At 50.4% G+C, this 27,743-nt stretch overlaps 1 protein-coding gene and 1 long non-coding RNA gene across 5 annotated transcripts in view; one reads left to right on the plus strand and one right to left on the minus strand.

Moving 5' to 3' along the window:
- Positions 1–1,792: 1,792 nt before the first annotated feature.
- The window catches only part of MTMR4 (myotubularin related protein 4), a 56,518-nt gene continuing 30,567 nt past the window's right edge, over positions 1,793–27,743 (plus strand). Inside the window, exons 1-2 of one of the 3 annotated variants that reach the window (XM_056506524.1) lie at positions 1,793–1,868; positions 22,320–22,393. In XM_056506524.1, coding sequence (XP_056362499.1) covers positions 22,391–22,393 — 3 coding nt within the window. In that variant the 5' untranslated portion in view covers positions 1,793–1,868; positions 22,320–22,390. Of the gene's footprint in view, positions 1,869–1,935; positions 2,426–6,518; positions 6,652–22,319; positions 22,394–27,743 lie in introns of those variants that run through there. The other 2 variants (XM_056506523.1, XM_056506525.1) reach the window with 2 other exon arrangements.
- On the minus strand, positions 20,934–27,403 carry LOC130260824 (uncharacterized). Of its 2 annotated transcripts, none has more exons than XR_008841844.1 (3): positions 25,042–27,403; positions 23,963–24,046; positions 20,934–22,937 (listed from the first exon to the last, which is right to left on the minus strand). It is a non-coding gene; the product is annotated as an uncharacterized LOC130260824 (long non-coding RNA). The 2 variants fall into 2 exon arrangements; XR_008841845.1 differs by having other exon boundaries at positions 21,444–22,937; positions 25,028–27,403.

Below are 27,743 nucleotides of genomic sequence, written 5' to 3' on the forward strand. Positions count from 1 at the left end.
TGCCTGCAGCAAGAGGGGCTGTTGCAGGGCAGGGCTCCTTGGGGGCCCCTGTTCAGGCTCACGGGGGACAGCCACCCCCGAGAGCTCTGTCATCACAGCACAAGGTGGCAAGGGGGTCTCAGTGCAGTGATATCCAACTGCCCCTTGCCTTTGAGCCTCAGACACTCCCCAGGGCTGAACCCTGCTTCAGCATCCCACCAGAGGTTCTGGCCAGGAGCAGACCACGGCCCTTCATCTCTCACCTGAGTCGGCCCACACCCAGCTGCTCCACCATCCTGAGGCTGTCAGTGAAGATCTGGCTTGCCTTGGTGTCCTTTCTGGAGTACAATGTTCGAGGAGCCAAGCCTTATCCACGTGCATCCTGCATTGATCCTGCACCTCTTCTACCTAACCAAGGCTCAGAACGCTTTGGGTCAGCAGGTTGTCCATCATCTCAGAGATCAGTGGGTTGCTCACATGCTCCACAAACTCTTTCTGCACATTCTGGAGCAGCTGCTCTTCAGGATGACACCATCTGCCCCACGCCATAGCTCCAGCTGCCCCACCACTCCCTCCAGGTGCTGCCTCCTTCCCATCACCTCTCTACCCGCTCCCTCTGCCGTATTGCCAACCCAGAGTGCTGCTCACACCTTCATTTTCCAGCCCAGAGGCTTTTCCTGCCATCACCCACTTCCCCCTTTTCCCACATATTTTTCCCAGAGAAATCGCCCGAAGCAATGCGTTTGCAAAGATTCAGCATCTGCGGGACAAAGCTCCCTCCTGCACATCTCAGAGCCAGGCCCGGAACAGCTCCACTCACAGCTGGCATCAGGCAGGGATGGTTTTCCTCTGTCGAGGACCAACATCGCTTTGTCCACACCCTCAAACCCTTCAAACCTGTCTGGGGCTGGGCTCAGCTCATCCTTTCCAGGATGCAGAGACACTGCCTCGGGCAGCAGCACCTCGTGCTGGCAGCTGGGAGCACTGGAACTGCCCAGGGAGGGCATGGAGTGTCCCTCTCTAGAAACATTCCAAACCCACCCGGACGCGTTCCTGTCACCTGCTCTGGGTGACCCTGCCTTCGCAGGGGGGTTGGACTGGGTGATCTACACACGTCCCTTCCAGTTTCAACTACTCTGTGATGAAGCCCGCAGGATCCTGGAACGTAAAACCTGGGCTGGAAGAAAGGCTGAGATTGCCCCCTAACTACACTAGAGGGGCTGTTCTCAGGGCAGGCTGAGGAGGTGAAGGGGAAAAGTAAAGCCAAGGATCGGGAAACGCAGGGACGAGGCGAGGTGCAGAGGCCATCCAGCCCCGGGGGAGGCACATCCAGACAGAGAGAAGCAGCAGCAGCTGCCCGAAGCTGAGCGGGCTGATAGAACGGGGAGGCATCACGATCTCTTCCGCAGACCGCGGGCCTGGCCCGCACCGTCGCCCAGGGGCTGTTCGGGGACCGAGGCCCATCACGGCCCATCAGGCTCCGGTACCCTCGGGCCCGAGGCGGGGGCGCGGCGTCCCTGTCACCGGGAGGTCACGTGACGGGACAGCCCAGCCACTCCCCGTTCCCGCCGCCCGCCCGCCCACCCCGCCTGAGGGGCAGCGCTGTGCGGCCGCCCATTGGCTGCGGCAGGACGCGCTGTGATTTCTCATTGGCCGTCGGGCGCCGGGCGCCGCCCCCTCTCGTGTCACGGGATAGGCCTGGCGGGAGGGCGGGTGGGAGCGGCCTGGCAGCCGGTGGCGCTGGGCGGGGACGCGTTCTCTCCGCTGATTGGCCTGTGGCGCCGGCCGTGCCGGGCGCTGATTGGCCGGGGCGCGCGGGCCGGGCGGGAGCTGCACGCGGCAGAGGCGGGAGCGGCGCGGCCGGAGCCGGGCGGGACCCGCCGGGACAGGTGAGGCCGGGGCTGCCCGGGACTCTCCGCCCCCGCTCCCCCCTCGCTGCCCGGGCACCCAGCGCCGCTCCTCGGGCCGCCGCCCGCTGCGGCCCCGTTCCTTCTCCCCGCCGCCCCGTGAGCGCGGCCTCCCCGGGGCCTGTCCGTGAGGGGCGGCACCGCCCGGTGGCAGCAGCGCTGAGGCGGCGGCGGCCCTGCGGCCCGGGCCCGGGCCGGGCTGCATCGGAGGTTCCGCGGTGTTGCAGGCGGGCGGAGGCGGGGTCGCACTCAGACCGAGCGACGGGGCGCGGGGCTCTCGCCGGGGCCGGCCCTGCCGCGGGGCCTGAGCCCTTCCCCGGGCCGCGGCTGCGGGCGCGGCTCGCCTCCCTCTCCTGTCCGGCAGCGCTGGGGCCGTGCAGATCCCGCCTGAAGTGCCTGGCGGCTGGAGATTCCTGTGCCACAGAGATCCGGAGTAGCGGCACCGAGCTGGTTCTTTTTCGCATGCGGTGGGGTTTGCCCGGTGCCCCCCTGGAGACCACACGGCTGTGTTTGGAGCAGGTGCCTCTCCTCCGTGTTGGGTAGGAGCTGGTTCTGTGCTGGTTTGGAACTGCGGGTGGCTGAAGTTTGGTGTGGAGATGGTGACGCAGGTTTGACATTTATATAGAACCCCCTCAGCTGTGTTGTAAACGTTGGCTTCCCTAAAGCAGCTAATGTGATGCCTTTGCGAGTTTCCTGCTGAATTAACTGAAGTGGGATGAACTCAAAATAATGCATATTAAATTGGGGTTCCTAGAACGTTATTTGGCATGTTATGTTAACTATCTCATAAGGATCATGACAGTGATTTTTGGCAATGACTTGAAAGAAGCTGACAGCTGAAAGCTGAGGAACTGCATGAGCAACTCAGAGAGCTGAGTAGAAAATGGGAAATGAGAATCTGACACTGTGGCCTGGTTAGTTTGGCACTGGACTTTGGGGAGACCACACATGTTTTACCAGAGAAAGCAAACTTCAGGAAGAGTCTGAAATGGAAACAGAGAAACAAGGGAGGGAGAAGTGGGATCTGTTCTGGAAAGCAGGAATTTTTGCCTGGGAAAAACTATTGAACACAGGAAGCTGGGCTGGAGGTGGTCTTTGGTACCTCACTGAGGAGGAGTAGTGTTAACTCACCTCCCATACTGGTGCAAAAACTGCTGTGCCCAGACTTGGTGCTTGTGTGTGGTTCAAAGCTGATGGAAAGCTGGGCAGAATTTGGAGATGTATGAAGTGGGATTAAAGGTGAAAAAAGCTGCCATGTGGTGCTGAGAGAGCTCCCATCTGCTTCCTCCAGCAAGAACTTGAAAGAAGATCTGGCCAGTCTCTGTCTGCTTGTGGAGAACAGAGGCTGGACACTGGCAATTCAGTCTGGCTAGTCAGAATATGTGTGCATGGAAGCCAAAATGTATATCTTTAGGTGACAGAGATGCAAGCATCAGAACAAACTTTCCAAAGTCAGTGATGACTTTGTATTGGCTGCCAACTTTTACAAGGAGGTTTCATATTTTTCTTTGTTTTAAATAAAAGCAGCTGAGCTCACAGCCCCAGGAGTTTTGGGTCTAATCTGTTTGGGGGTCTGTGAGGTGGCTGTGCTGTCTTTCAGGGGGTTTGCTGGAAGATGGGCGTATAAGTAAACTGGGAAATAAATGTAACAATTTCACTTATAAATTTCTAGGAACATCTGGGTTCCCCTTTTCTTTGCAGCATTCTCAGGAATCTGTTTATCTGGCTGTGACAGTTATTTAATTTTTCTGAGAGAGCCTTGACTGGGACATTTCCTCAGAGGCGTCACTGCTGTGGGTTTTGTGGGAGGGTCCTTCCAGCCCATCTGTCTCAACAACAGTGTAACTGACCTGTCAGATTTGGTTGTAACAAGTTAAAAGAAAGAAATGCCAAACCTAAAACCCAAATCAAGGGAAGCTTTAGGGGCAGATCTTGCCACAGAGACTTTGGAGAATGCTGCTGTGCCAGCTTTTATTGTGATCTCAATCTGCCAAATATGCACTGGCCTGCTTTTGTTTTTTGTTTACATGGGGCTTCTCAAAGTCTCCCTTGTGCCAGTGCTGGGGGAGCGCAAGGATGATGTGAGACGCCTTTCCTTGGCCTGGTGCCTGAGTCTCACTGAGCTTTGCTCACCTGGAGGCAGGTGCCAGGCCTGGATGACTCTAGTCTGCCCTGTTTGTGAGGATTCCTCTGGGAACTGGACCTCCTCCTCCAAGAGACGTGGTTTTAGTCTGTGCTGTTTGAGGCAGAACTATTTCAATTCCTCTTTGCTGTCTCCAGTTTGTTTCAGAGGCTACTGTCAGTGGAGGGAGAGGGTTGTTCTCAGTAATACTTTGGTAGGTGAGGAAAAGAAAGGGTAGAGAGAACTGAGATGGTTTTGGAGTGTATGTGGTTGCACTGAGTGTGTGCAGTGGTGTTGAAAATGACTGAGCATTGTTTCACAGGAAAATCCTGCAGAGTCATCTAACCCAGGTTATTTTTATCAGAGAGAAATGTGAACAGAAGGAAAGAAATCAGTGTTGCATACTTGCACATCACACTCAACTTCCCAGGACAGGCATGCTCCCTTAAGGAATTAATAATTATCAAAGAGTTATGAAAGCTCATACCTTTCTCTTTCTGAGGCAGCTCCAGCCAGCCAGTTTCCCATGTGTTTTTGGATTTCAAGTGGGCTATTACTGTGAGACTTGTTGCTCTTTGCAGAACTAGATCAGGGTCCTTTTTAGATAATGATGAATGGAGATGAGAGCTATTAAAAAAATTACTTTGCTCTTAGAAAATTAGCATAACAGATTAATCCCTGCTTGTAATCCCTGGCCTGTTCTTCAGAAGGATGCTGGGGCTGTGATGGAGCAGGGAGGAATTTTGTCTGGTCACTTGGAGCAAGCTCCTGGTCAATGTAATCGCTTGCCTTCTGTTTTCCCTGATGCTCCCGCAGTTCCATGCACTCCCAACAGCCCCAAAGGATAGGATTTCCCTCTGGAGGGATCAGATGATTAGCTTATAAATAGCAAATGCCTGCTCAGGCCTACTTTCCAGGGTGATTTGGCCCCTGTCCTGTTCAAAGCAATGAGTACAACTGCATCCACACCTTGCGGCCTGGAGCAGAATCCAAGGAAAAGAAGATGCTTTCCCTTGAGATGCTGAATTTCTGCCTGGGAGGAAACTGCCAGAGCCTCAGAGAGGGGATTGACTGGGAGGCTCTGGCAGCAGCAGTGCACTGTGCTGCTGGATATGGCAGTGCAGCACTGGGAAAAGGGCTCGTTTCTGGGAATGTGAGCTGAAATGATACTGAAACATGTTCAGTGGCTGAATCGTGTTTGAAATGAGCCTGTGTTCCTGCCAGGATGCCTGTGCTGGTAGTGGGGCACCCTTGTCTCAAAGCCTGAGCTCTTGGAGTCCTCTTTGAGTTACACACATTCCCCATTACCTATTTCCTTCCAACTTTCCTTCCTTTCTCCCTAATTTGGTCAATCCTGGGCTGCTGAGAGATTCTAACACACGTGCTGAGGTTTGATGTGCAACCTCTGGTCACTCTGACACACCTGGGTTTGCCTCAGAGCTGGAGGAGCCCCTTCCCAGAGGGGTGGGAATTGAACTGTGGGGATAGTTTTCATAGGGTGTGTTTTGCAATGTCATTTTGCAGTGATCTGTGGGGCGGGGGGTGGTCTGGGAGCAGCCTCGGCCTTTCCAGACAGAGGTCACCAGTGGGACAGAGCATGAGCAGAATTAAACTAGCAGATCCCACTCTTAACAGTGGTAAGGCCTTTGTTGTTACTTATTACTTTGTGTTGCTCTTTCTCAGTTGCGAGATGCCCTCAAATTTCGTCTTCGAGAGGGAGATGCCTGCCCAGGGCCTATCCCAAGAAAGGAGAGTTATGTGTCAGTATATTCTGTTTCAAGATGTATCAAATCTCTGGCCTCTGAGGTTTCCTTTTATGTTGTGAGCATTTGTAGGCACTTTATTCCCTTTAGTCTCTGATGGAAAGCATTCCTGATCTGCCTTCCCTCATGGATCCTATTGCTTCACTTCTAGGTGGAGTGTTTGCTCAGCAGTGTGTGTGATACAGCTGATCTCAGGCACTGCACACCCGGGAAGGTCGGCTGGCCTGGCCACGCATGGGAGTTCTGCTTTTGCCAACATTTATTTTCCTGGGGGACAGAAACTGCATTTATTTTCCTGGGGGACAGAAACTGCATTTATTTTCCTGGGGTACAGACTGTGCTGTCTCTTGCAAGGATGTGGGTCTGATCCCACCATCAGACTATCTGTGCAGAGATAGGCACAGTGTTCACAGCAAGCATGACAGTTAGAATTGAAGTTTTCCTAAGCCTTGGGAATGGGGTTTGCTACAAATAAGACAGGTGGGAATGTTCTGGTAGCAAAATATAGCCGACATATTTGGTACCTCTGCCTGAGATGGAGCAAGAGCCAAATCTGGGGACTTGCTGAGGCTGCTGACCACTGTCAGCTCCTCCCCACTTCAGAAGAGCCTGTGCTGGCAGCAGGGACAGAGGTAGACACGGCTCACAACTTATCTGCTCGGGGGCAAAGTCTTGTAGCTGAACTTAAGCCCAGAATTGCAGTGGGGTTTTCTCTGGAGCTCGGCTTTCTGCTGTTTCATGCTGTCAGAACAGTACTGGCTGGGAAGCAGAGTCCTTGTTCCTTTTCCAACCTGACCAGTTCTTCACTGCAAAATGAAATTGTGGAATTGTTCTCAGAATGTGCTTGGACATGGCATTGCCTGTGACTGACAGCTTTATGGTAAGGACCCTCAAAGCATTTCTACTCTACAGTCAGTTCAATTGCTTGGGCTCTGCCAGCCTTTCCCTGATGGTCCCTGCTGAAGCTGAGGAACACTCCAAGCCAGTGAAGGCTGCAGTTTTCATTGTTCCTTCTGGAAGCTTCAAAGGGTTTTGTTGGTTTGTTTTATACTAGAAACTTGTTGAAGTTGACAGCTTCCCCTGAGTGGATGAGTGCCTTGTGGCAATCCAGCATGAATCTATTCAATTGTCTCTGTTGTTTCAACTGTGCTGCCTGGATTCACAATAAATTTTTTTTTTTTAAATCTTTCAAAGGACTTAGCAGAAGTCTCCTTATTGCAGAAGCATGCCTAGCATGTAGCACTCAGGGCCACCAGTGTGACAGAGCCAGGTGGGGTCTGTTTCACTGTTTTAATGGGAGCAAGAGCAGGCGTTGTCCTGTTTGGAATCTCATTTATGAAGCACCTACACCCAGTTTGGAGAACCTCTCACCGAGGGTACCCTGGGAGAGTGTGGCTGGCTGCCAGCCTGCAGCCTGGGTCGTGCCTGTGCTCCCTGCAGCTCAGCTTGTCTGCCAGCACCACCTGGCAGCTTCATCACCCTGTAGGTGCCTCGTGACCTGGGGTGCTCAGGAGGAGCTTTAGGAGGATGTGAGGAACCCTGAAATTGTTGCTTCTCACCCCAGTCAGCATTGTTTGGGCTTATTATCTCTTCTGCTTTCCAGCCACACAGCACCCCCTTCCTGCCTCCCCCAGGTCTGGGCTGCAACTGCCTTCTGCCTTCCTTTCCAAATGGCAGAGTGAACTTCCCAAAGGCTAAAATGTTCTGTTCTTGCTGAAAACTTTGGAGCAAGCCCATGGCATCTGGACACAGGCCAAAAAGCCTGTGCTACCCTGGAGTTCAGGCTTGGGGCAGTAGAAATGAGTCTTTTCAGGCACAAGGCCCAGAGAGGCTGAAGTTGGATGTGGGATGGACTAGCCTGTATGTGCCAGGACAGAGTCGGTGTTTGGATGGGGAAGAACAGCTGTGAGGTATTTGGGGGTTTGGTGGGAAGAAACACAGCAAAGTGGGAGTTGGTGAGCTTCTCTGGAAACACCAGAGATGTTTTTCAAGCTGCTTTATCTGCCACTGAGGATGCTGTGTCTGCAGTACATTCCCAGTGACCTGGGGTGTTAAACTTTTCTCAGGCTGTGCTAAAGTACAGTTCATGGTTTGTATCCTCTTGTCAACTTTCCTGTGGCCTTGAGTAGGTCTGGACTCTTGTGAGCTGTACATTCCCTCTCCAGTGCTGCTTCAAGGTTTCTTACAGCCTGACACTTATGTCCTCTGTATGAGGGATTTATTTCCTTTGATGCTATAGTTCAGTACTGCTTTATTTTTTAAAAGCTTGTGACTTGTGGAACTGCTGCTGACTTCTGGTGTGATGAGTGTCTGTCTGTGTGCTCCAGGGCAGCCACTTCCCTCCAATCCCAGTGGACAGCAGGATGGCTGAGAACCCTGCAGAGGGATTAACTCTGACTCCTCTTTCTGGGGTATCAGCTTTTCCTTCTGTGTGTTTGGATCCTTTGTGCTCCTAAACAATGTGCCTGGTTCTTTTCAGTCCTCTGCAAACGTCTGTCTCACCTGCACTGGACTCTTCATCACCTGCTTGCTGTGGAGGGGAGAGCTGCTGCTCCTGGAAAGTGCCAGTGCTTAGTATTTCTGTCAGGAAGTCCTGGCTTGTGCTTTTCATATCCACCCATTCACAAGAGGTAACTTCTCTAGGAAAAGAAGGCTTCTTGTGTCTGCACACCTCCTTTGACAACCAGGTGGTATCTTGAAGCCATGGATGAGTGTGCAAACCCAACCAGGGGAAGTGGATACAGTGAGAGAGAGTCTGGGCAATGAGAATTCTCGTCTTGCTTGCAGCAAGGAAGTATCTCCTCTAGACCAGGTTTCCATGAAGTGCCAGGGGCTCTGCCCACTGCCCCTTTCCCTTCTGCAGAAAGAGGGAATAACACCTTGTCCACGGAGATGGACAAGAGCTGAGGTCAGCAGTGGCACTTCCCAAAGAAGCTGTAGCCTAGCTGAGCTTATTGGTAAGCAGCTGATTGGGAATTTTGGTACTGATGCCAGCTCTGACACTGCCAGTCTTGGTTGATGCTACAGCTCATAGGATACAGTGCCTTTATAAAGTAATTTTGTTGCTACATTGAGGGAGTTTTATTATACCCAGGATAACCATATCCTTCCTGTTCCCACTCCAGCTCCCACACTGCTGGCCTGCTCAGGGCCTTGCTGCCTCTTAACTCAGGCAAAACTCAGGTGAAATTGCATTGGCCTCTGAATGTTATCACTGTGCCCTGAGCTTTCATATTGAGACATAGCTGCCTATGGGAAGAGAAAGTCCCATGATTTCCAAGAACGGCTTGTTTGTGCTGTGAAGTCCCTGTTTCCTGGGGGGTGTTGAACCTGTGGTGCATCCTAAAGGGCACAGAGTGGCAAGAATAGAGGATCTTCTCTTTAGAACTGCTGTGGTGAGGGAAGGGGCTGTGGTGGGAGACTCCCAGGCAGCAGAGTGGGTGCAGAAATCCCCAAGGGGACCCAAGAGTGGGTCCCAGACATTCCCTGCAGCTTTGCTGGATTGCACCATCCCTCAGAGCCACGTCAACGGCTCCTCCTGCGGGGAAACCGTCCCTTCAGCAAAGCTGTTGCTGCAGCAGCTTTGCTTTGTGACAGTTCCACTTCTGCTCCTCCTGGCACTTGGGGTTCTTGGAGTGGGTGTTCACTGTGCCTGGTGAGAACACCAGGGGGTGTTTGGGGGCAGCATCTTTCAGAGGGGTGACCTGGGCACAGTTCATCTTTGCCATAAACATTCCACAGGGATGCTGGCTGTTTTTGTGTGATGTGGTGATACTGGGGATTACCACCCAGGAAGAGCAGATCCTTTGTTTGTGTCCCACAGCTGGTTAGGAGCACAAAGAACTGTGTTGGAGAAGAGCTTTGCTGCTTGCTGAAGGTGAGGGATGAGTCTTGGTGCAAGAATGGGTAATTAGTGGAGCTGCCTCAGGCTGAGATTTGATGGATGTAGAGAGGAGCAGGGGCTGCAGGGAAACCTCTGTAGGACTTTGAGACAATACATGATTAGAAGATCTGAATGAACAGGCCTGCTTTGGCCTGAAGAATTGGTCACGTCCTTTCTGATGCCTGTGGCTGACTCATACCACTGAGTGTTCCTCGGGGAGCCAGTAGCTCCCAGCATCCAAGGTACTGTGCTCATTATAGGGCAGCCTGGAGACATATTGCAGGCAGCTGCCAGAGGGAATGCCATGTTACCGGCAGGCAGCCAGCACAGGCTGGATGCAGATCCACGGGGAGTGGATGCCAGGGCTGGGATGTGACAATGAGCAACTCATATCCCTCCCTGCTGTCCTTTGCACTTCCTTGGGCTGGCACGAGGTTATGTCTTCCTTACCCTGTTCTTTGCTCTTTCCCCTTTCTGGGGAAAGTTAATCTATCGGGACAGTCCAGGGAGTGCCACCCTTCCCAGTATGCCAGTGAGCAGATGGATCCCTCTCTACTGTCTCATGTCTGCATTTCCAAATGAAAGTGGGTAGCTAAGCACCTTTGGATGCTGGATAGGATGATCCTAGACAGAGCCTGTTTTGTTCAGCATGATGAGCAAATTGAGATTATTTTCTAATGTGAAACTCTTGAATGCAGAGGTTCTGTGCAGATTTGGCTCATTAGGAAACTCTGCAGAGAGCTTTTGTTGCCATTGCTAAATGAGGCAAAAGAGGAAGTAAAAGTGGTTCTGTGCTGTGGATTCATAGTTTTGTTTATAATAAACCATAGACTTATGGATGAGTGAATCCCCCACCTCCATTTCCCTTTGTTCCTCTGCATCGTTCCTTCTTCAATAGGTGTTTTTACTAGAGGAATTCCCAGAAATATGAGAAGAACTGTTCTTCCTGTGAGCTTGTCTTCTATTGAAATACAAGAGGAAGTTGCTTAGACTTCTGTGAAAAGGTTCAATAGGTCTCATGGCAGAGGAAGTCACATTTTCAGCATGTTTTACTAATGACGAAGTAGTCACAACCAAAGGCAGAATGAACAGGCAGTTCCTCTCTTGTAATTCCCTGGGGAGCAGCAGCAGTGGGTGAGATCCCTCTGCCCTTGTGCTGCCACTCCTGCTTCCTCCCACCCCCCAGCAAAGGGCTGATACTGGAGCCATAGAAGCTGGAAATGGGATGTTTCACTGAGTGCTGCCACTCCAGCTTTCCATTCTGCTCGTTCTCTGGAGCTGTGGGGCTGGAGTGAAAATACAGTGCTGGGGAAAACCTGGATTCATCTGGAATTGCTGATAGAGCTGCCACTGGTTTCAGTGACTGTGGGGTTCCATCAGTGCATGTTGGTGATGCACTGTCAGGAGGAAGGAAGCTGCCTCATGGTTGGGCAAAGATGATAAAAACTGCAGTGCTTCCTGAGATTTATCTTTGTTTTAGATAGAGTAAGTCTTGTCCTAAACCTTATAGAGGTAGGAATTTGATCCTTAGTGAGTTTTATTATAGTCAGTTATTAAGGGGAAGAAATCCCAGGCTCTGTTCTGTGTATGAATTGCTGCAGATGAGAATAAATCCTCTGGTTCCTCTCAGTACTGAACTCAGCATGTGGCCACCTCCATCCCTCGTCCTGCTGGAAGCTGCCAGCAGGGAAGGGACAGTGTATGTGAATTTGAGCAGCTCTTGCTGCTAGATGAGCTGAGGACTTGCTATATATATCAAATTGCCTTCTCTTCCCTTGTATTGATTGGCTGGGGATTTCCCTTTCTAAGAGTGCCTTTGGAGCAGCCAGCATGGCCAGCACTGTTTTTAGAAGCAGTTAAGCTTATGCTTAGAGAGAGCATGAGATGGGAGCACTTAAGCTCAGCTGAACTTGCTGACCTGCCCACATCCTTTGAGGTGAGGTTATTAATGAAAGCAGGTCAGTGTGCAAGGCACTACCTTCACGGGATTTTCCATTGCTGAAGTGCAAACTAGTTTTGAAATACCTAGAAATTAAAGACCAAAGGCTCTGGTTTAACCTTCTTAAACTTTGGGGGCTTGTGGTGGGGAAGGGGAATTGTTAAACACTGGGTGAGGTATTGTTTGATTTGGGGAGTAATACTACCTCCAGAGAAGCCTCATGAAGGCCAAGTTTCCAATTTCATTGTGTGGTTGTGAAGGACAGCTGTGGCAACACAAAGCCCTGAGAGGGTTCCTTGGGAAGGAGGATGTCCATGCTGTCAACATAACAAACCATCAGGAGACAGTGCCTGCAAACCCAGGGTTTCCATGGGAGCCAACAGCTCTGGCCGTGCTCAGGTTGGACATGCAATTGGAAGGGAGCTCTCAACTTACTAAAAACTCTCAAGGGTTTTCATCTCCTCTTGTGGTCTGCTGTAGGTTGATGGTAAAAACCCTGAGCAGATGTCCACTGCTCTGTTTTAGAGGTTCTTCCTGTGAAAGGAGTAGCTGGGAACCTAAGGCAAAGATGGTACAATTATTGCAAGTTTTGGAGAGGAACTGGCTTTCCCCCAGGAGTGGGGAGGAGCGTTCAGCAGAGCTGTGTGTTCCCAGCCATGTTCCAAGGGTCAGTGCTGCAGGGCCTGGCACAGGATCCTCCTTGTCACTTGTGAGGAGGCTGCTGGGGAAACTGGGCTTGGTCTGGGTGAGTCAAGAGAATAAATCCTGATACTTCCTTGTCCTCTCAGACCTGCTGATAGTTTCAGTCATAGCTTTTTCATATATGTGTTTATAGGAGTTACTAAAAGATGCTTCATTTTATTTCCATGGAGGAAAACTACCCTTGGAGAAAACAGACTCCTAGAAATTTTGCCTGTGTTGAATGGTGGCACTTCAGCTCTGGCTTGGGTCTGCCTCCAGCCAGCAGCACATGGTTCCAGAGCTGGAAGCATGGCTGTTGCAGGGCTGTCAATCCCAGTACTGTTACAGGACACTTGATCACCTAGAATAAAAGCAGTATTGACTGTCCAAGGGAGATTCCAGATCCTTGCAGGCAGGCACCACTTTAGATGCCAAAGGTGTCCTTGCTGCCCTTTACCAGGTGCTATAGTTTCCCCCATCCATCCTGTCCTCTGGCTGCAGGAACATGCCTCAGAAACCTTAGGACTCCTAAAGTAATGCCACATGGGTATGTTTATGCACCTGTATAAAAGAATAATAGTTACATTTGTAATAAAAGAAAGGCTGAAGTTGTATTGCTGCTCTTTGGTTGAAATTATTTTAAAATACCCACATGTTGAATGCCAGGATATTAGACATGGGTGCTTGGGAAAGCCCTGAGCTTGGCTGGGAAAACCTGTAGTGGGTAGGGAGGGGAAGTGTCGCAATTCAGGACTTTATCTTTGGATTTCAGAGCCATCTGGTGCGTTTGGGTCACATATCTCAGGTTTCTTTCTGCAGTCACAAAGGTTGCCTTTCAGAAAAAACTGTGGCTGTCAGAGACTCCCCAGGTTGATAAGAGTTAAAGGTGACTTCTTCTGGTGCATAATGAGAACTGAGTGTTTGCACAGAGACCAGTTTATACAGCACTTCTCTGGCCTGGAGACTTGGAATGTGACCTCAGTAGTGCAGGCACCATTTCCTTGAAGCTGTTGCTGTTTCCTTCCTGAGACTGTTGCAGTCAGTGCACGGTGTGGAGGGAGGTACCAGGGCAGCATGAGAGGGAGCCTAGTGCCCATACATCCCTCCTTCCGGAGCTGCAGGACACCAGGGGCAGGCAGGGGCCTGGATTGCAGCTGGGATGGGTCCATCTGCACTGCTTTGGGTAGGAACCAGGCAATTGTTTGTACTTGAATAAAGGCTTAATTGTGGCTTGAAATGTCCCAACTGCTTTTTTAAAGAAAAGCAAACAAAGCTGGAGAACAACAGGCTGGAGTTACAGGGAACTTTGGAAATGTTTGCGAAGGCTGTTCTTCCTGTCTCTGTCAGTTCAATGATTATGGAGTTCAGCTTGGAGACTTGGCTTGGAATTCCTTCTCTGCCAGCTCGGGATGAAAGGGCATGACACAGGGGCAGCAGGATTCTCTCAGTCCTTGGTTCCTCCACGTGCCCTCATCGAAAAGACTGAGGGAATCTGTCCCTCAGTGCAGCTGCCTCGGGCTGGCTGGGATAGGGAATGAATCAGTGCGGTGATGGCAGCGCCTCTGCCAGGCTCTGCTCCCGTCCCTGCTCCCGTCAGCTCCTCCGGAGCACGAGGGAAGCAGATGCTGACCTGGCAGGGGACCATCCCCGGTGTGCTGCTGCCACCTGGTGCCACCGGCTGCCCCAGCCCCGGGAGGAGAGTGGAGATTAGCTGAGAAATTCCTGCTCCTGGTCCTGGCTCTGCTTCCTTCACTGTCACTGCATTCCCTTTGAAACTCCGATTTCACTGTCATTAATGTAAAAAGCAGAGTCAGCTGGCAGGCAGGCTGCTGAAATTAATTATGCTTAAATTCATTGCAGCAATGGATAGCAGTGCTCATTAGGGGTCTGGAGAAGTGCTGGGATCTGTTCTCTTCCCTCATTATCCCATACACCTTGATGGCATCTGGGTGACACTGGTGGATCCTCCAGCTGGGGTCAGAATCTGCCTGTGTGCCCTCATCTCATAGAATCACAGAATGCAAGGTTTGAAAAGGAACTTAAAGATCATTCTGTTTCATCTTGCATGTGATACAAACTGTTTTCTTGCTCCTCTACGCATCCATCTCTCCTGACTTCTGGCTGAGCAAGATGTGGCAGAGGAAAGGATGGGACAGACAAAATGGTGCTGGGGACATGGTCCTGCAGCTTGGATGCACCATAAGTATCTCCCCCTCCCCAGTTTCTTCACTCTTCTGCAAAACAAGTTGTCATTATGCTGCTTTGACAATGTCCCCAGGCTAAGCTGTCCCCTGAGTCTGACACAGAGGTGGCTGGCAGGTCTTGGCTCCAGGTGTATCCCTAGCCCAGCCTATAGAGTTCAGCATTTTTTGAATTCTGGTGGTGTTTTCCTCCCCCAAGCTCTAGTCTTGTTTGCTTCTTTCCTCCTCCAGCTCTTTCCACACCCTCTTCTACATTCCTGCATCCTTCCTCCACTGCTTCCACTCTCAGTTCTCAATTCTACACTGTTGAGCAGCATGAACCCCAAAACTGCCTGTACCCCAGTGACCCCTGCTCAGCTCCGTGACCCTTGTTCTCAGCAGCAACTCTCTCTCAGGGTCTGCATTGCTCTTCCCAAGCTCTGTGATCTCCCACCTCACATATTTCCTTTTCCAAAATTTCTCCTGTTCTTTCTCCCTTTTGGCAGTGGTGCATCCATGGCAGCTCTGGGGTCCAGGCCTGCCCACAGCTGTGTGGGCTCAGGGCTTGGGACAGAGCTCCTCTGGGCTTTGCTAAATCAGAGCTTTGTTTTTATTGGGCATTAAGCCTGTGGCTGCTCCAGGCACTCCTCTGATTTTTCCAACCTTATTTCTCCTTCTTTTTTACTGCAGAGGACCTTGTTTCTTTAGAGGGGAAAGGACAAACTATGGGGTCAGCATCCCCTCCTACCTCTCTGCATTCCTCCTGGCACTCTGTTCCTTTCTCTGCATCAGGCACAAGTTCTTCTCTGGTTTGTCCTCTCATCTCTGCCCCTGTGCTGTCTGTTCCTTCCTGTTGTACTATTCCTCTTCTCCCTTGCTCAGTTTCTTACCTGCCTCTGACTCCTTCTCCATGCTGTGTGGTTTCTCCCCTGTTAAAAGCAAAGCTCACCTCTGCTCCTGCTCATCTCCTGTGCCTAATTTTTACCCCCTTCCATGGTAAGTCCTTGGGACACAGCCCAGTCAAAGTGAAGTCCCTCATCTCCTCAGCCTGGAACTGCTGCTGCAAAAACCCCGAGCTTGGCAAAATATCCATGTTATTCTCTCTGCCTTCACCATTTAGAGATTTGACTCTGAGGTAGTTGTGCTCCTGAAATCCTGAACTCTCTCTGCCCATTCTCTCCTTTGCTCTGCTTGGGGATTTGCTGTCCCAGCAGAGCTCTGGTTTCTCTGTTGCTCTCTGTAACCTTATCCTCACACACATCTCCTGCCCTCCTTTGCAGCTGGCACAGCCATATTCTGTCCCTCTCCCCCTGACTGTGCTGTCAATTATAGGCCTGGATAATCTGTCCCTGTGTTCCCTGTGTGGCTGATCTGAGCCTCCTGCATTCTCCCTGTACAGCTGTATGTGCTTGTCCTGGGAATGGGCATGAGGACCAGCCCAGCAATGACCACATGTGGGTGTGTTTCTGAGGGCTTTTCTCCTGTAGGATGATGCTGTGCAGTCGGGAGCATTCCTGGCTACAGCAGCTTGCCCTGAGCCCTGCAGTCCTGCAGAGAGCCGATTTATGTGTCCTGGCCTGAGCTCTTGGGAACAATCCCATGTTTGAAACCTAAATGTTCCCACTTGGAATGCAATTGGAGCCTTAGCAGCCTTCAAAGAGGTCATGATTACTTTTAAATATGAAGAAAAATGCTTTCAAGGTATTTTAATCATGACCTGACTCCTGGGTTGTACGACCAGGAAGAGTTTGCAAGTCGTGACCTTCTCCTGGTGGTGTGAATGAGCTGGGGTGGGATATGGTTCTGTGCCATGGGCTGAGTGAGGAGGTGGCCGTGCCTTGCTCTGTGTTGGCCTGAGGCTGTCCCTGGAACTCAGGATGGGCCATGCAGTGCAATGGCAGGTGGCCCCCTTCCCTGGGGTAATTGCTCTTGCCCTCCCCACGTCTCCCAGGCAGGATAACTCTGAACATGAGACTAAGTGTGTGATCCCAAGCCACTGATCCTGGGAAGAGCAACTGGAGGTTGGGGCGTGTGCCAAGGGCACTGTAGGCAGCTCTGCTTACTCAGAGCCTGTGGAGATTCATGTCTTCAGACCTGGACTAAAAGCAACTAATTAATGGAGTTTTAAATACTCCATTACATCCAAGCAACAAAAAGGACAACTTTCCCCATAAGCTTGGTGGAATTTATTCTATTCTGAAACGTCATCTACCAGTAATTGGATTGAGATCTGTCCTTGTCAGCAGGACCAATACTTTGAATAAATACTGCAGTATATTGAAGAATTATTTTATTTTATTATCTTTGGGTTTTTAAGCTGCATAGGTGAGCTGGTTTTGCTTTGTTCATGGGATTGATCTTCCTGCTCAAAGTGTGCTGGCTGAGCTTTGGCTGTTGTATCCATGGTCTCAGCAGTGCTGGGGACAGAAGTGCCACCCATCTGTCCCCTCTGCCATCACTGCTATTATATATTTTTGCAGTAGACTTTTTGCCAGTCCCTGTTGAGCAGCTCATGTAGGAGTGCCTGTGAGATCCTCTAAGCTGCACTTCCAGCAACCCTTCATCCATGGATAATTCTGCATCTTGGAATTCAGCCCTTCCCCCTGGTTAGACCACAAATTATGATCCCTTCATGCTGCAGAGCAATCTGAATACTTTGGCAACTTGTCACCCTCATCTGGTATTGCTGTGACATTCCTGGGCTCTGGTAGCCCGATCTTTTCTTTTTAATAGTTATTCAGCAGTAAAAGAGTTTCGTTGTTGAAGAGCAGCTGGTCACGGCCTTCATTAGAAACAATCCTCTGAGCTGTAATTTTGTTTAAAATAACGAAGACCGGCCCATACAATCTGCTTTGCATGTAACTGTGGGGTCTGACAATTATATTTTTAGCCTCTAATTAGTCAGGAGGCTTGAGATGGCTGTTTCTGTTTTATTTGGGATCACAATAAGGGTAATAGGTTTCCTGGGTTTTTTTTTGCTCCTTCTAACATCTTCTGTTTAATACAGAACTTGTTCTTCCCCTTTAAGTGCACCAGGACCAACTCTACAATTTTAGCTGAAATTAAAGCAAAAAATCTCTGCCTGGGGCACATGCTGAGCGCAGAGAGCTCTGCTCCAACTGCAAACAATGACTGGAGTTTTATGAGCAATTAAAATCGAGTCTCCAAACAGGGAGTGAGGAGCTGCCAGGGGCCACCCACCTCGCCTGGGGCACCCATGACACCCCTGCAGCCAGGAAGTCTTAGCCAGCTCTTGCTCTCTTTCCCAGCTTTCCAAAGCTCCTCCATGTGTGTGCATGCCTCGATGGGCACCCTCCTTCCCACAGGATCCCTGCTCTGTGCTGTGCTGGCAGGTGATGGCAGGGAGCAGGTGCTGTTCCTCATTATTCCCTGTTCCCTATGCCCAGCTCACCATCATTAATTCCACTGTGCTGGAGGCAGGACTTTCAGCTTTTTTCAGAGGTTCCTGTAAATTCACAGCACTGTGCTTTTGTGGCACCTCTGTGAGACCTGGGAGGCAGAGGGACTGGAAGAGGTTCTCCTGGGCTTTGACAGCCCAGTTGTTTGTGGGGATTGCTGCATTTCCCAGTTCCTGTCGCATTCTGGCTTGGATTGCAGCTGACAGAGGACCTCAGTGTTGCAGTCAAGAGCTGCAGTTTGGAAAAGGAGCAGTCCTTTCCTCGTGTGTGTGACAGTGGCCAGGGCTGAGGCTGAGCATCCTGGAGGATGCATGCAGAGCTTGGTCCTGGCCAGTTTCTTCCAGCAGCCTCTTCCACCATCTGCAGGGAATGGGGACAGAGGTTTCCAGGCACTGCTCCAGTCCCTGCCCCTCTGTTTCTCACCAGGAGGGGCAAAGATCGCTGGAGGCAGCAGTGTGGTTGCATAAGGAAGTGTGGTGTGAGTCAGGCGAGCTACAGGAGAGCAAATGAAGGGTTTTATGAGTGTTCTCACCTCTGACACGGCTGTATTATCTGAGGGTTTGTCTCCCAGAGTGAGAGTTCCAGATGAGGTTACAAGCTATAAAAATGCTCAAGAGAAGTGAGTTATTTTCTGTACTTCCCCCAGCCTAGGTGTGTCAAGTGGCTCACCTCAGCAGCCCCACCAGCCCCACCATTAGGGTCCTGTGCCTCCCTCCACCGAGCGATGGGGAGGGCAGGCAGCTGCTGGCCCCACGCTCTGCCTGGGACTGCACAGCAGCAGAACAGCCTGAGGCTCTGCACTTTGGGGTGACTTGGAGGTGAAAAAACTCAACATGAGCTATCAGTGTGCAGGGGCACCCTGAAATCAGTGACGAGACAAGGAGGAATGGGTTCAAACGGAGAGAGGAAATTTAGGTTAGCAATACTGGGAGGGAATTCTTCTCTGTGAGGGTGGGCAGGCCCTGGCACAGGGTGCCCAGAGAAGCTGTGGCTGCCTCTGGGTTCCTGGAAGTGTCCAAGGCCAGGTTGGATGGGGCTTGGAGCAACTCGGTCTTGCTATTGGCAGGGGCTGAAATGAGATGAGCTTTAAGGTCCCTTCCAACCGAAAGCATTTTATGACTCAGTGATCCCATCTGTGTGTGAAAGGCCATTGTTCTCTTTTATCTTCTTTCCAGTGCCATCCTTTTTGTCTTGGCTTTCTCTGCCCCTAGTCCCTTCTTCATGTAGTTCTGCAGCATCAGTCTCCACCTTGGCATAGGTGGTCAATCACAGCCCATTCCCTGAGACCAAGATTTTAAGGGGAGCTTCTGACCTGGATTTTTGGGATAATCCAGCCTCTTGCATAGGAAGCAGCTCCTTGAGCAGGTGCCAAACCTGACTTCCACAGGAGAAGTTGGTGGGTCCAGCCTAGAGAGCTGCTGGACAGCATTTCTGGGTGCAGTGGGCAGCTACCACCACTTTCCCAAGGGCTGGAGACCCTGGTCTGGAAGCGACAGGGGCAGAGACAGCAGCCAGTGGGACACAGCATCCTTTGAAAGGAGGGCCATGGCCAGCCCTGAAACAGGGGGATGCATTTGAGGTGCCAGCACAGGAGCACGTGGAACTGCACAGATGCTCGAGCGAGACTGCCTGGTGCCTGGGCTGTGTCATGTGGGTAAGGCTGCAGGTCCCCAGAGGTACAAGCAGCACTTAGGTTTTTGTGGTATCTCCTGGTTTTTTCTCACCCCATAAATCCTCAGGAGCAATCCTCAGGATCCTCACTCTGCCCCGATCCCACAGGAGGAGGAAGGCCCTGGGGGCACAGGAGCAGCAGCAGCATTCCAGCAGGCTGAGCTCCTGGGACCAGGAGTCCTGCTGCCATGGATTGCCTTCCTCTTGGGCAACTGGCTGTCCAGAGAGAGAGCTGGGGGATGGGGCCGAGGAGGAACCTCCTCACTCACGACGATGCCACAGAGTTTCAGTTTCTGGTCATTACTGACTTGTACAAGGAAGGAACTGAGAAACTGCGCAGGCCATTAGCAGCGATTGGATACATTGGTACAAAGCACTCTGCAGGAGCAGTACTCCTGCTGTTCAGTCTTGTCAATAATTCAAGTACCTTCAGATTTAGTGAAAAAAACATATTTAACATATTTCTTCCCTTTCTTAACCAAAAACTAATTGTGCTTCTCACCTCACTTATAAGTAACCGTATGCAGTGACTCTCCTGGTGGCTCCTGCTGGAGGCTCTTTTCTCTTTGAAGTCTGATATGTGAGATCATTTGCTGAGTAGTGGGGAAAAGGCTTTTATTGTTCAAAAGAGCCAGACTGATCTGGGTTTGAAGGGTGATAGTGTAGTATTTGGTTTTTTCTGTTTTCATAGTAAATTTGATTCCCAGTTTGGATGGTTTTCTTCATAGTTTCCTGGAACTTGGTGATTGGCTTTTAAATGTAAGGTAATATGACAGAATGGTTTGGGTTGGAAGGGACCTTACAGACCATATCGTTCTACCTCCTGCCATGAGCAGGGACACCTTCCACTATCCCAGGTTGCTCCAAGCCCCAGTGTCCAGCCTGGTCTTGGGATCCAGAGGCAGCCACAGCTTCTCTGGACACTCTGTGCCATGGTTTCCCCACCCTCACAGATAGGAATTCCTTCCCAATATCCCATCTATCCCTGCCCCATGGCAGTGGGAAGCCAATCCTCCTTTTCCTGTCCCTTCATCCAAAATCCCTCTCCAGCTCTCCTGGAGCCCCCTCAGGCACAGGAAGGGGCTCTGAGCTCTCCCTGGAGCCTTCTCCAGGTGAGCACCCCCAGCTCTCCCAGCCTGGTTCCAGCACAGAGGGGCTCCAGCCCTGGAGCAGCTCCATGGCTCCATAAAGATATAAATTAAATATAGAAATATATTGCACAACTCTGGAGTCCTTTCTGACCCCCCGTTCCTTTCTTCTGTCCTTTCCTCTCAAGTGCATTGCAGGATGTGAAAGATGACCTGAAAGGCCAAGGGTAATGATTCCAACTGGGCATGGCAGGAGCAGGGTGGGAGCAGCTGCCTCACTGTGGGAATCACTTCTCAGCAATGATTCCTCAGTGCTGGCATTCAGCTTGGCCTTCTGACGTGTGGGTGTCAAACCTGACTTAATTCTGGGCTGGGAAGGAAATCCCTGGGCAAAGGAAAGCCTTGGGCAGGTATTCAGAGCTTTTCTGTAGCCAACATAATTTCTGAGTGGCGGAAGGAGGGGGATTCCCAGCTGGGGTGTGTTGTGTGAGATGTTTAGATAATCTCCAGTTGCACATCTGTTGGCATTCATATTTCATCTGAGGAAGAGAAAGGTTAAAATTAATGGTGGCAAAATTTACAGAAGACCTTGAGCATTCCCAGAGTTCTGACATGCTAAAGACTGGCAGAAGTCAGGTTTCGTTGGTGAGTTCTGAGCCATCCTCAATGTACACTGAAATACAGAAGATTCATGTTTAAAATGTCATTTTATTTAAAAAACATTGGGACACACACATGCAGATTTCTGTGCTGCTTCACAGAATGGTTTGGGTGGGGAGGACCCTTAAAGCCCATCCCATCTCTGCCATGGGCGGGGCAGTGGGAGGCTGCTCAGGCTGGTGAGTGGTACCAGGACAGCGGTGCCCAAGGTTCAGCCCTGGTCCCAATGTTTAATTGTGGATAATTCCATCCCCTCTGTGGGGCTGGAAGAGCAAAGCAGAGGCAAGATGTGGACAGATGAGAGAGATGTTGGTGATCAACTTATCTTGTATTGGAGACACCTGAAAACTTTGAGGAAGGGTCTGTTCCTCCATGGAGCTTCCGGGATCACCTGTGGGAGCATCTGGTCCTTTTGGAAAAGATCTTCTTGGAGAAGGACCTCGTTCAAGTCTTGCTGCTTGGCTTTTCCCTTCCTACAGATTCCTCCTGTGACCTCCCTCAAGTGAGGCAAAGCTGGCAGAAGGAGCTGCTGGTTTTTCCTGGTATTTAGAGTGTTTGCATCCTGCCCCACCTCCTAGGCAAGACCAGATTGAATTTAGAGGTGTTTTCCTCCCAGGACAACAGTGATCTTTTCCAAACACACAAGTTCCCTGTGAAGGAACTTCCCCCAGTCCTTGAACCACAATGATCAAGTCTGTCTTCCTTCAGCTCCCTCCTGTGTTCCCCTAAAGACTGGGTTTTGTACCTGTGGGGCACAGGCTGCTGTGTGCTCCTGTGAAAAGTCCTGGGTGCTGTGTTAGTGAGTGACCAAAATGATTTGGTGTCTCCCCCTGATTTTCCAGCAGCTCCTGGAAAGGGCACAAAACAGAGGTTGGTAAGGATAGGTACAGACTGGGCACTGGCCTCAGGGATCTTGATTTTTTTCACTTCTATGTTCAATCTGGAGTACCATTCCTGTAAATTAAACCTCTTAACTAAATTTGTATAAGCTAAACTTCTGCTCTGTGTTGTTTCCTCTTTGCTGCAGGTGATACTTGTGGAGGAACAAGAAAAGACTGAGCTGTGATTGAACCAGGAGGGTTTGGACAGTGTCTGAGGATGGTGAGTCTGTGTCCTATTTCCTCTACAGGATGGACATTGAAGGGCTGGAGTGTGTCCAGAGAAGGGAATGGAGCTGGGAAGGGGCTGGAGCCCCAGGAGCAGCTGAGGAGCTGGAAAGGGGCTCAGCCTGGAGAAAAGGAGGCTCAGGAGGGACCTTGTGGCTCTGCACAACTCCCTGACAGGAGGGGACAGCCGGGGGGGTCGGGCTCTGCTCCAGGGAACAGGGACAGGAGGAGAGGGAACGGCCTCAGGCTGGGCAGGGGAGGCTCAGGGTGGGTTTTGGGGAAATCTCTCACTGAAAGATTTTTTCAGCCCTGGCACAGCTGCCCAGGGCAGGGTTAGTGTCCCTGCCTGGAGGGGTTTAACAGCCCTGCAGATGTGGCACTTGGGGACATAGGTTAGTGGTGGCCTTGGCAGTACTTGGGGATGGTTGAATTTGATGACCTTAGAGAGCTTCTCCAGCCCTAATGATTCCATGATTCTGGTCTGCCTCTGTCCTCTGTTGGTGGTCTTGTTCTTTGTATGTCCAAATCTTGTACTGCTGCTAAATGTAGGAGAAGAAATACAAGAATGAGCAGAAGAGTGAACAGTATTGTGTATTATATACAATAATATAATAGAGAGGATTTATCACTGTCATCAAGATGCTATTAGTAGGATACATTTACCCCTAAACCTCTTAGTGAAATATATTGGGAAAAAAAGTAAATAAGACTGGAACCCCCTTCTGTCTCCCTGGACTACTGACATAGTCATCCAGTTTTTGTGGCTTGCTGATTTATTTTTTCTTTAAAACATACTGCTGGGGTTTCTCATTGTGTTCCTCTGTCACCTCTCAGTGAAGGATTTCACACCATGTTAATAACAGCTCTGGTGCCACCAAAGGAGCAGAAATTTCGCAAGAATTAGTCACAGAAATATGTGGTAGCAAAGAATTTGAACCACAGCCAAAGCAGCCAGATTGCTGATAAATTCACATAAAGGGCCTCTAATGCCTCCAGCAAGAAATAACCCAAAATATAAGGGATCCACTGGGGGGAAAAAAGCTGGAGACTGGGAATGTTGCAAGATATGCTGAGAGTGTCCTGAGGGGGGTAGTTTGAAGAGGAGTGATCTGCATGTGGGCTGTGGGTGGGCAAAGCCTGAATTTGCTGCAGTGACATGGATCAGCACCAGCTTCATGTTGTTGTGGGGGAAGGGGTGCTGAGGAGAGCTATAGAGACAGACAAAGGGCTGGAAATTCAGATTAAGGACATGAAAATTTAGGTTAAACATGTTAGGAAAAATAAAAGATAAAAATCTGGCAGATTGCTCAAGGAAATGGTGACGTATCCTAAGGGATTGTCCCTGATGTGTTTTGTTAATAACTGGAACAGGAAGGGAAATGTACTGTCTGCATTAGTTGACCTCTCACCTTGAGTAGTTACACACACAGCATTTTTGCTGTAGCCCCTGTCCTCACACTCCTTGGTGCTGCCTCAAGCTCTCCTGTGCTTCCTGCTGGACGAGCTGATCCCCACGCTGCAGGGTGAGGAACTTGGTCTGGGGTGGGGAGGGGAAAGTCCTCACCTGCCAAAACCTGATGAAGGACCTCACACTTCAGCTTGGAGCAGCCCTGGTGTCACACTGGAGGTGTAAAACCCAACAGCTTCTCTGAGGTGAGAGGCATGCAGATGTATCCAGATATGAATTTTTAAAAAAAAGAGAATAAACATATGGAAAGTGCATCAAAAATCCCCCCAGGAAACACAGAGAAGGCCACCATGGGAGGGCCCCCTGAGGGCAAGGCTGCTCAGACACCCCAGTGACAGGACCCAGTGAATGCTGCGTGACTCAGGTGTCTGCCCTCACCTGGCAGGACCTGCAGCTCAGGGACTTGGTAATCCAGAATCAACTTATTGATGTTTTATGAGCCCTTGGTAGGTTTTCCTTCCATGAATTCATCAGGCTTTTAAAAACCAGGTGAAGATTTGCAGTGTCAGAGCTGTGCTGTTGAGTACCTCTGCTCTGTTTTGGAAGCAGCTCAGTGTTGTTTTGGCTGGTTCTTTTATTGGGAATAACAATAAAGTGTGGTGCTGCCTATGAGCATCTCCTGCCCTTCAGGATTTTGCAGATCTCCACACATTCCTCTTAGATATGTGAAGAGCTGTAGTCTTCTAAATTGTCTGTAGCAAAGCCACCTTTAGTTCTCAACACACCTCCCTTGGCCCATTTTGTTTTTTGTTTTTTTGAGTGGAGAGACTGGAATTTTTATTTACTAAAACATGGAAGCTTTTCTTTTCCCGGAACTCCTTTCCTGTGTCTGGATAGACCTTATCCTGACCCAGTTCTGCTCACCCTTAGGTGTAACCTTTGTTTGGTTTCTTCTACACGAGAGGGTTTCCTGCTCCTTATCAGTACCCAAAGATACCTTTACTGTTTCAAACAAACCTTCTGAAAAGGTTGATTTTTTTTTTTAATTTTTTTTAATGCTCCTGTGATCTTTTGAAAATTATCTTTTCATTTTGGAAAAAATAAACCAACCACCAAAAGCCCCTCCCATTTCACCCACTATTTTGGGAAGAGACTTTTTGTCTCCCATGGCAAGGAAGAGAAAGCAACTTGTAATTGCAAGCTGTAGAAATAAGCACTTACCTCCACCCTCTTACCTGAGCTTCTGTCAGCAGCTGCAGGCAGAGAGCTGATGGAAACCCCTGGCAGCCTCCCTGGAGTCCTTCTGTGACCCCTCTGGAGGGCTGTGGCTCCCGAGTTAACACGGTGGGCTGGGGGTTAAGGGGTGCCTCGGGGCTGGCTGGGTCCCAGCTCCCTGCAGGCATGCTGAGTGTAATTCCCTGTGCTCATGGCAGGCTGAAGCACAGGAGCCTGTGGTTAGCAAGGGCAGGCCCAAAAGCTTTGCCTGTACTCAGCAGTACCCCAGATGTGCCTCACCGGCTGCTCTCCCCTTTCTGCTGCTCCAGATTTGTTTTCTAGTGTTAACAGCTTGGATTGCAGACTCTGCCCCCAAACTAGCTGCTGGTGGGAATGACCTTGAAGACAACACTAGTGCTGGTTTAATCCTTAACTCTGGCTAATGGAGCTCTAACAAGCACTTGGTACTTTAATATATTACTTAAAACTAATCTGGCAGGCTGGTTGGTGCAGGTGCTGTGCTGGCAGCTCAGTGCTCAGCTCCCACAGCAGCATTGCCTTTTCTGACTGCTGGGATACTGGCACTGTAGGCATCTGGTTCTTACCCTGGTTCTTACCCTTACCACCTTATCTGAGGTGGGCATTTGCAGCCACCCCTCGTCCCCTCATGTGGGTCCATGGAGTTGACTTGTGCCCTTTCATCCCTCTCCTCAAAGGTTTCTTGCTGTATATTCAGTTTCATGCTCAACTCTGATCACCATTCTGAACAAATACCAAATGCAGTATTACAGATCTATTAGCTCTTCTATCATCCTATCCAGATTAAAAGATGACACCCACCATCCCAGTCCTGATTTATGGGGTATAAAACAGTAACTTCTCTTTGCATTGGTTTAAGGGTTTATTTCCACCTCAGTTCACCCACAAACCTCCCTAGGCTTTGAGGAAATTAACTATTTATGTAGGGGGACCTGAAACAAAGATGCCCTTTGTGCAGCAGAAGTAGGGGAGGCAGAACAAGAAGTGCCTTTGGACACAGCTCACCAATCCCAGCATCAGCTTATGGAGAGAGAGAGAAGTACGTGTCTGAGTGCAGCTCATCTTACCCAATGTAGGCATCTGCCAGGCAGAAAGAGAATAAATTTTAATTTTAGAATGAGATAAATGATGCATCTCTCTCCCTTCCCCATCTCACCTGGAAAAAAAAGTATCTAGATAACTAGTTCCTAGTTTGATTTTCACTGAAAATAAATATTCAGACCTGAAAGGATCTAGAGTAGGGTATCCTGATGGCTGCACTGCTGCTGGAGCCCCTGGCTGTCAGACAGAGCTTCCCTGGCTTCTGCTGACTTACTTCTCATGTCCTGGAATTCCCTTCCCAGGGCAGTCACCTCCTCCTGCCAATTTTTCTGTTGGTTTTCTCCAGCTGGAGGCAGATCAGGGCAGTCTGTACAATGGATGTGCTACCAGGGACAGGGCTGCGCATGCAGATTTCTGCCAGCCCTTGCCTTCCCTCCCCTCCATCTGGGGGGTGATGCCCCGTGCTGGGGTGAGGAAAAGGCCACCCTTAATCTTTAGAAGGGATGGGTGTGGTGCCTTCTGCATAAGGAGAGAGTAATTTTATTTGGGGTGCCAAAAAGAAATAGAGGATAAAGCTATGCCAGGGTTGGGAAAAATATACATGTCTGTGGAAGGCTGAGTCAGGTGTGCTAGCAGCTCCCTGCAGTGAATGGGCCCAGTTTTTCTCTTAGAATCATGGAATGGTTTGGGTTAGAAGGGACTTGGCCAGGTGGGAGTTAGCTGCTCCCTAGCCCACACTTTCCCAAACTTGCAGAAAGCTGGATCAGACACTAGCAAAATAATTCATTTCAGGATGCTGACTGGCTCCAGGCCATGAGAGAGATTTCAGCCTTCTGATACCTGTCCTGTGCTCCCAATAAAGATTCCTTGGGCAAGTGGGACCAGATGTTCCCTGTGAAACCTTTGCTGCAGGCTGGGCTCCTGGTGCATGCAGGCATGTCTCCATAGGGAATATCATCTCCTTTGAAGGCTGCAGGATGGCCCCTTGAGTGCCAGTCCTATCTTTGCCAAGCACTGCATCATCTCCAAGCCTTCAAATCCCTTTTGGGACCTTCAGGAGAAGGCTGCAAGCTGTTTACCTGCAGTGTGGATCCAGGGATGCCTGAAGGGGTGGGAGGAGCAGCACAGGAACAGTGGGCAGTGCCAGTGGGAGGGGAAAGGGGCAGATCACTGCCAGCTGCCCTTAAGAACATACTGCCTACCTTATATTCAGCTCCTCTTCCTCAGAATTTAGAAACACTTGGAATGGTGGTTGGGAGATGATGAGGAAGAGTTCTCTCTCTGCCTACATGAACACACACACTGAGAACACTCAGAGGAGCCCAGTTCTGTGAAATAACCTTCTCTTCCTCGGTGGTTTGTGATAGTGGAGCAGAGCCCAGCTGGGGAGGCATCTGAGGTGGTATTTAGGAAATCCCTCTGGCTAATCCAGCTAAGGAGTCTGGAGCACTCTGCATTCCTGTGCTGGGCTGCCCAGCACCACTCCTGCCTTTGCCTGGGTCACTGGAGGGAAAGGGGGCAGGTATTTTGGGAACTCTTGAAGGAAGTGAAAGCAGAGTCTGAAGCAAGTTCCTTTTGAAAGTCTGTGTAGCCACTGAACTTCAGAGCAAAGTTTCTGCTCTGCACAGGCTCACTGCTTGGG

This window comes from Oenanthe melanoleuca, chromosome 19 (assembly GCF_029582105.1).
Source record: "Oenanthe melanoleuca isolate GR-GAL-2019-014 chromosome 19, OMel1.0, whole genome shotgun sequence".
Taxonomy (NCBI): Eukaryota; Metazoa; Chordata; class Aves; order Passeriformes; family Muscicapidae; genus Oenanthe; species Oenanthe melanoleuca.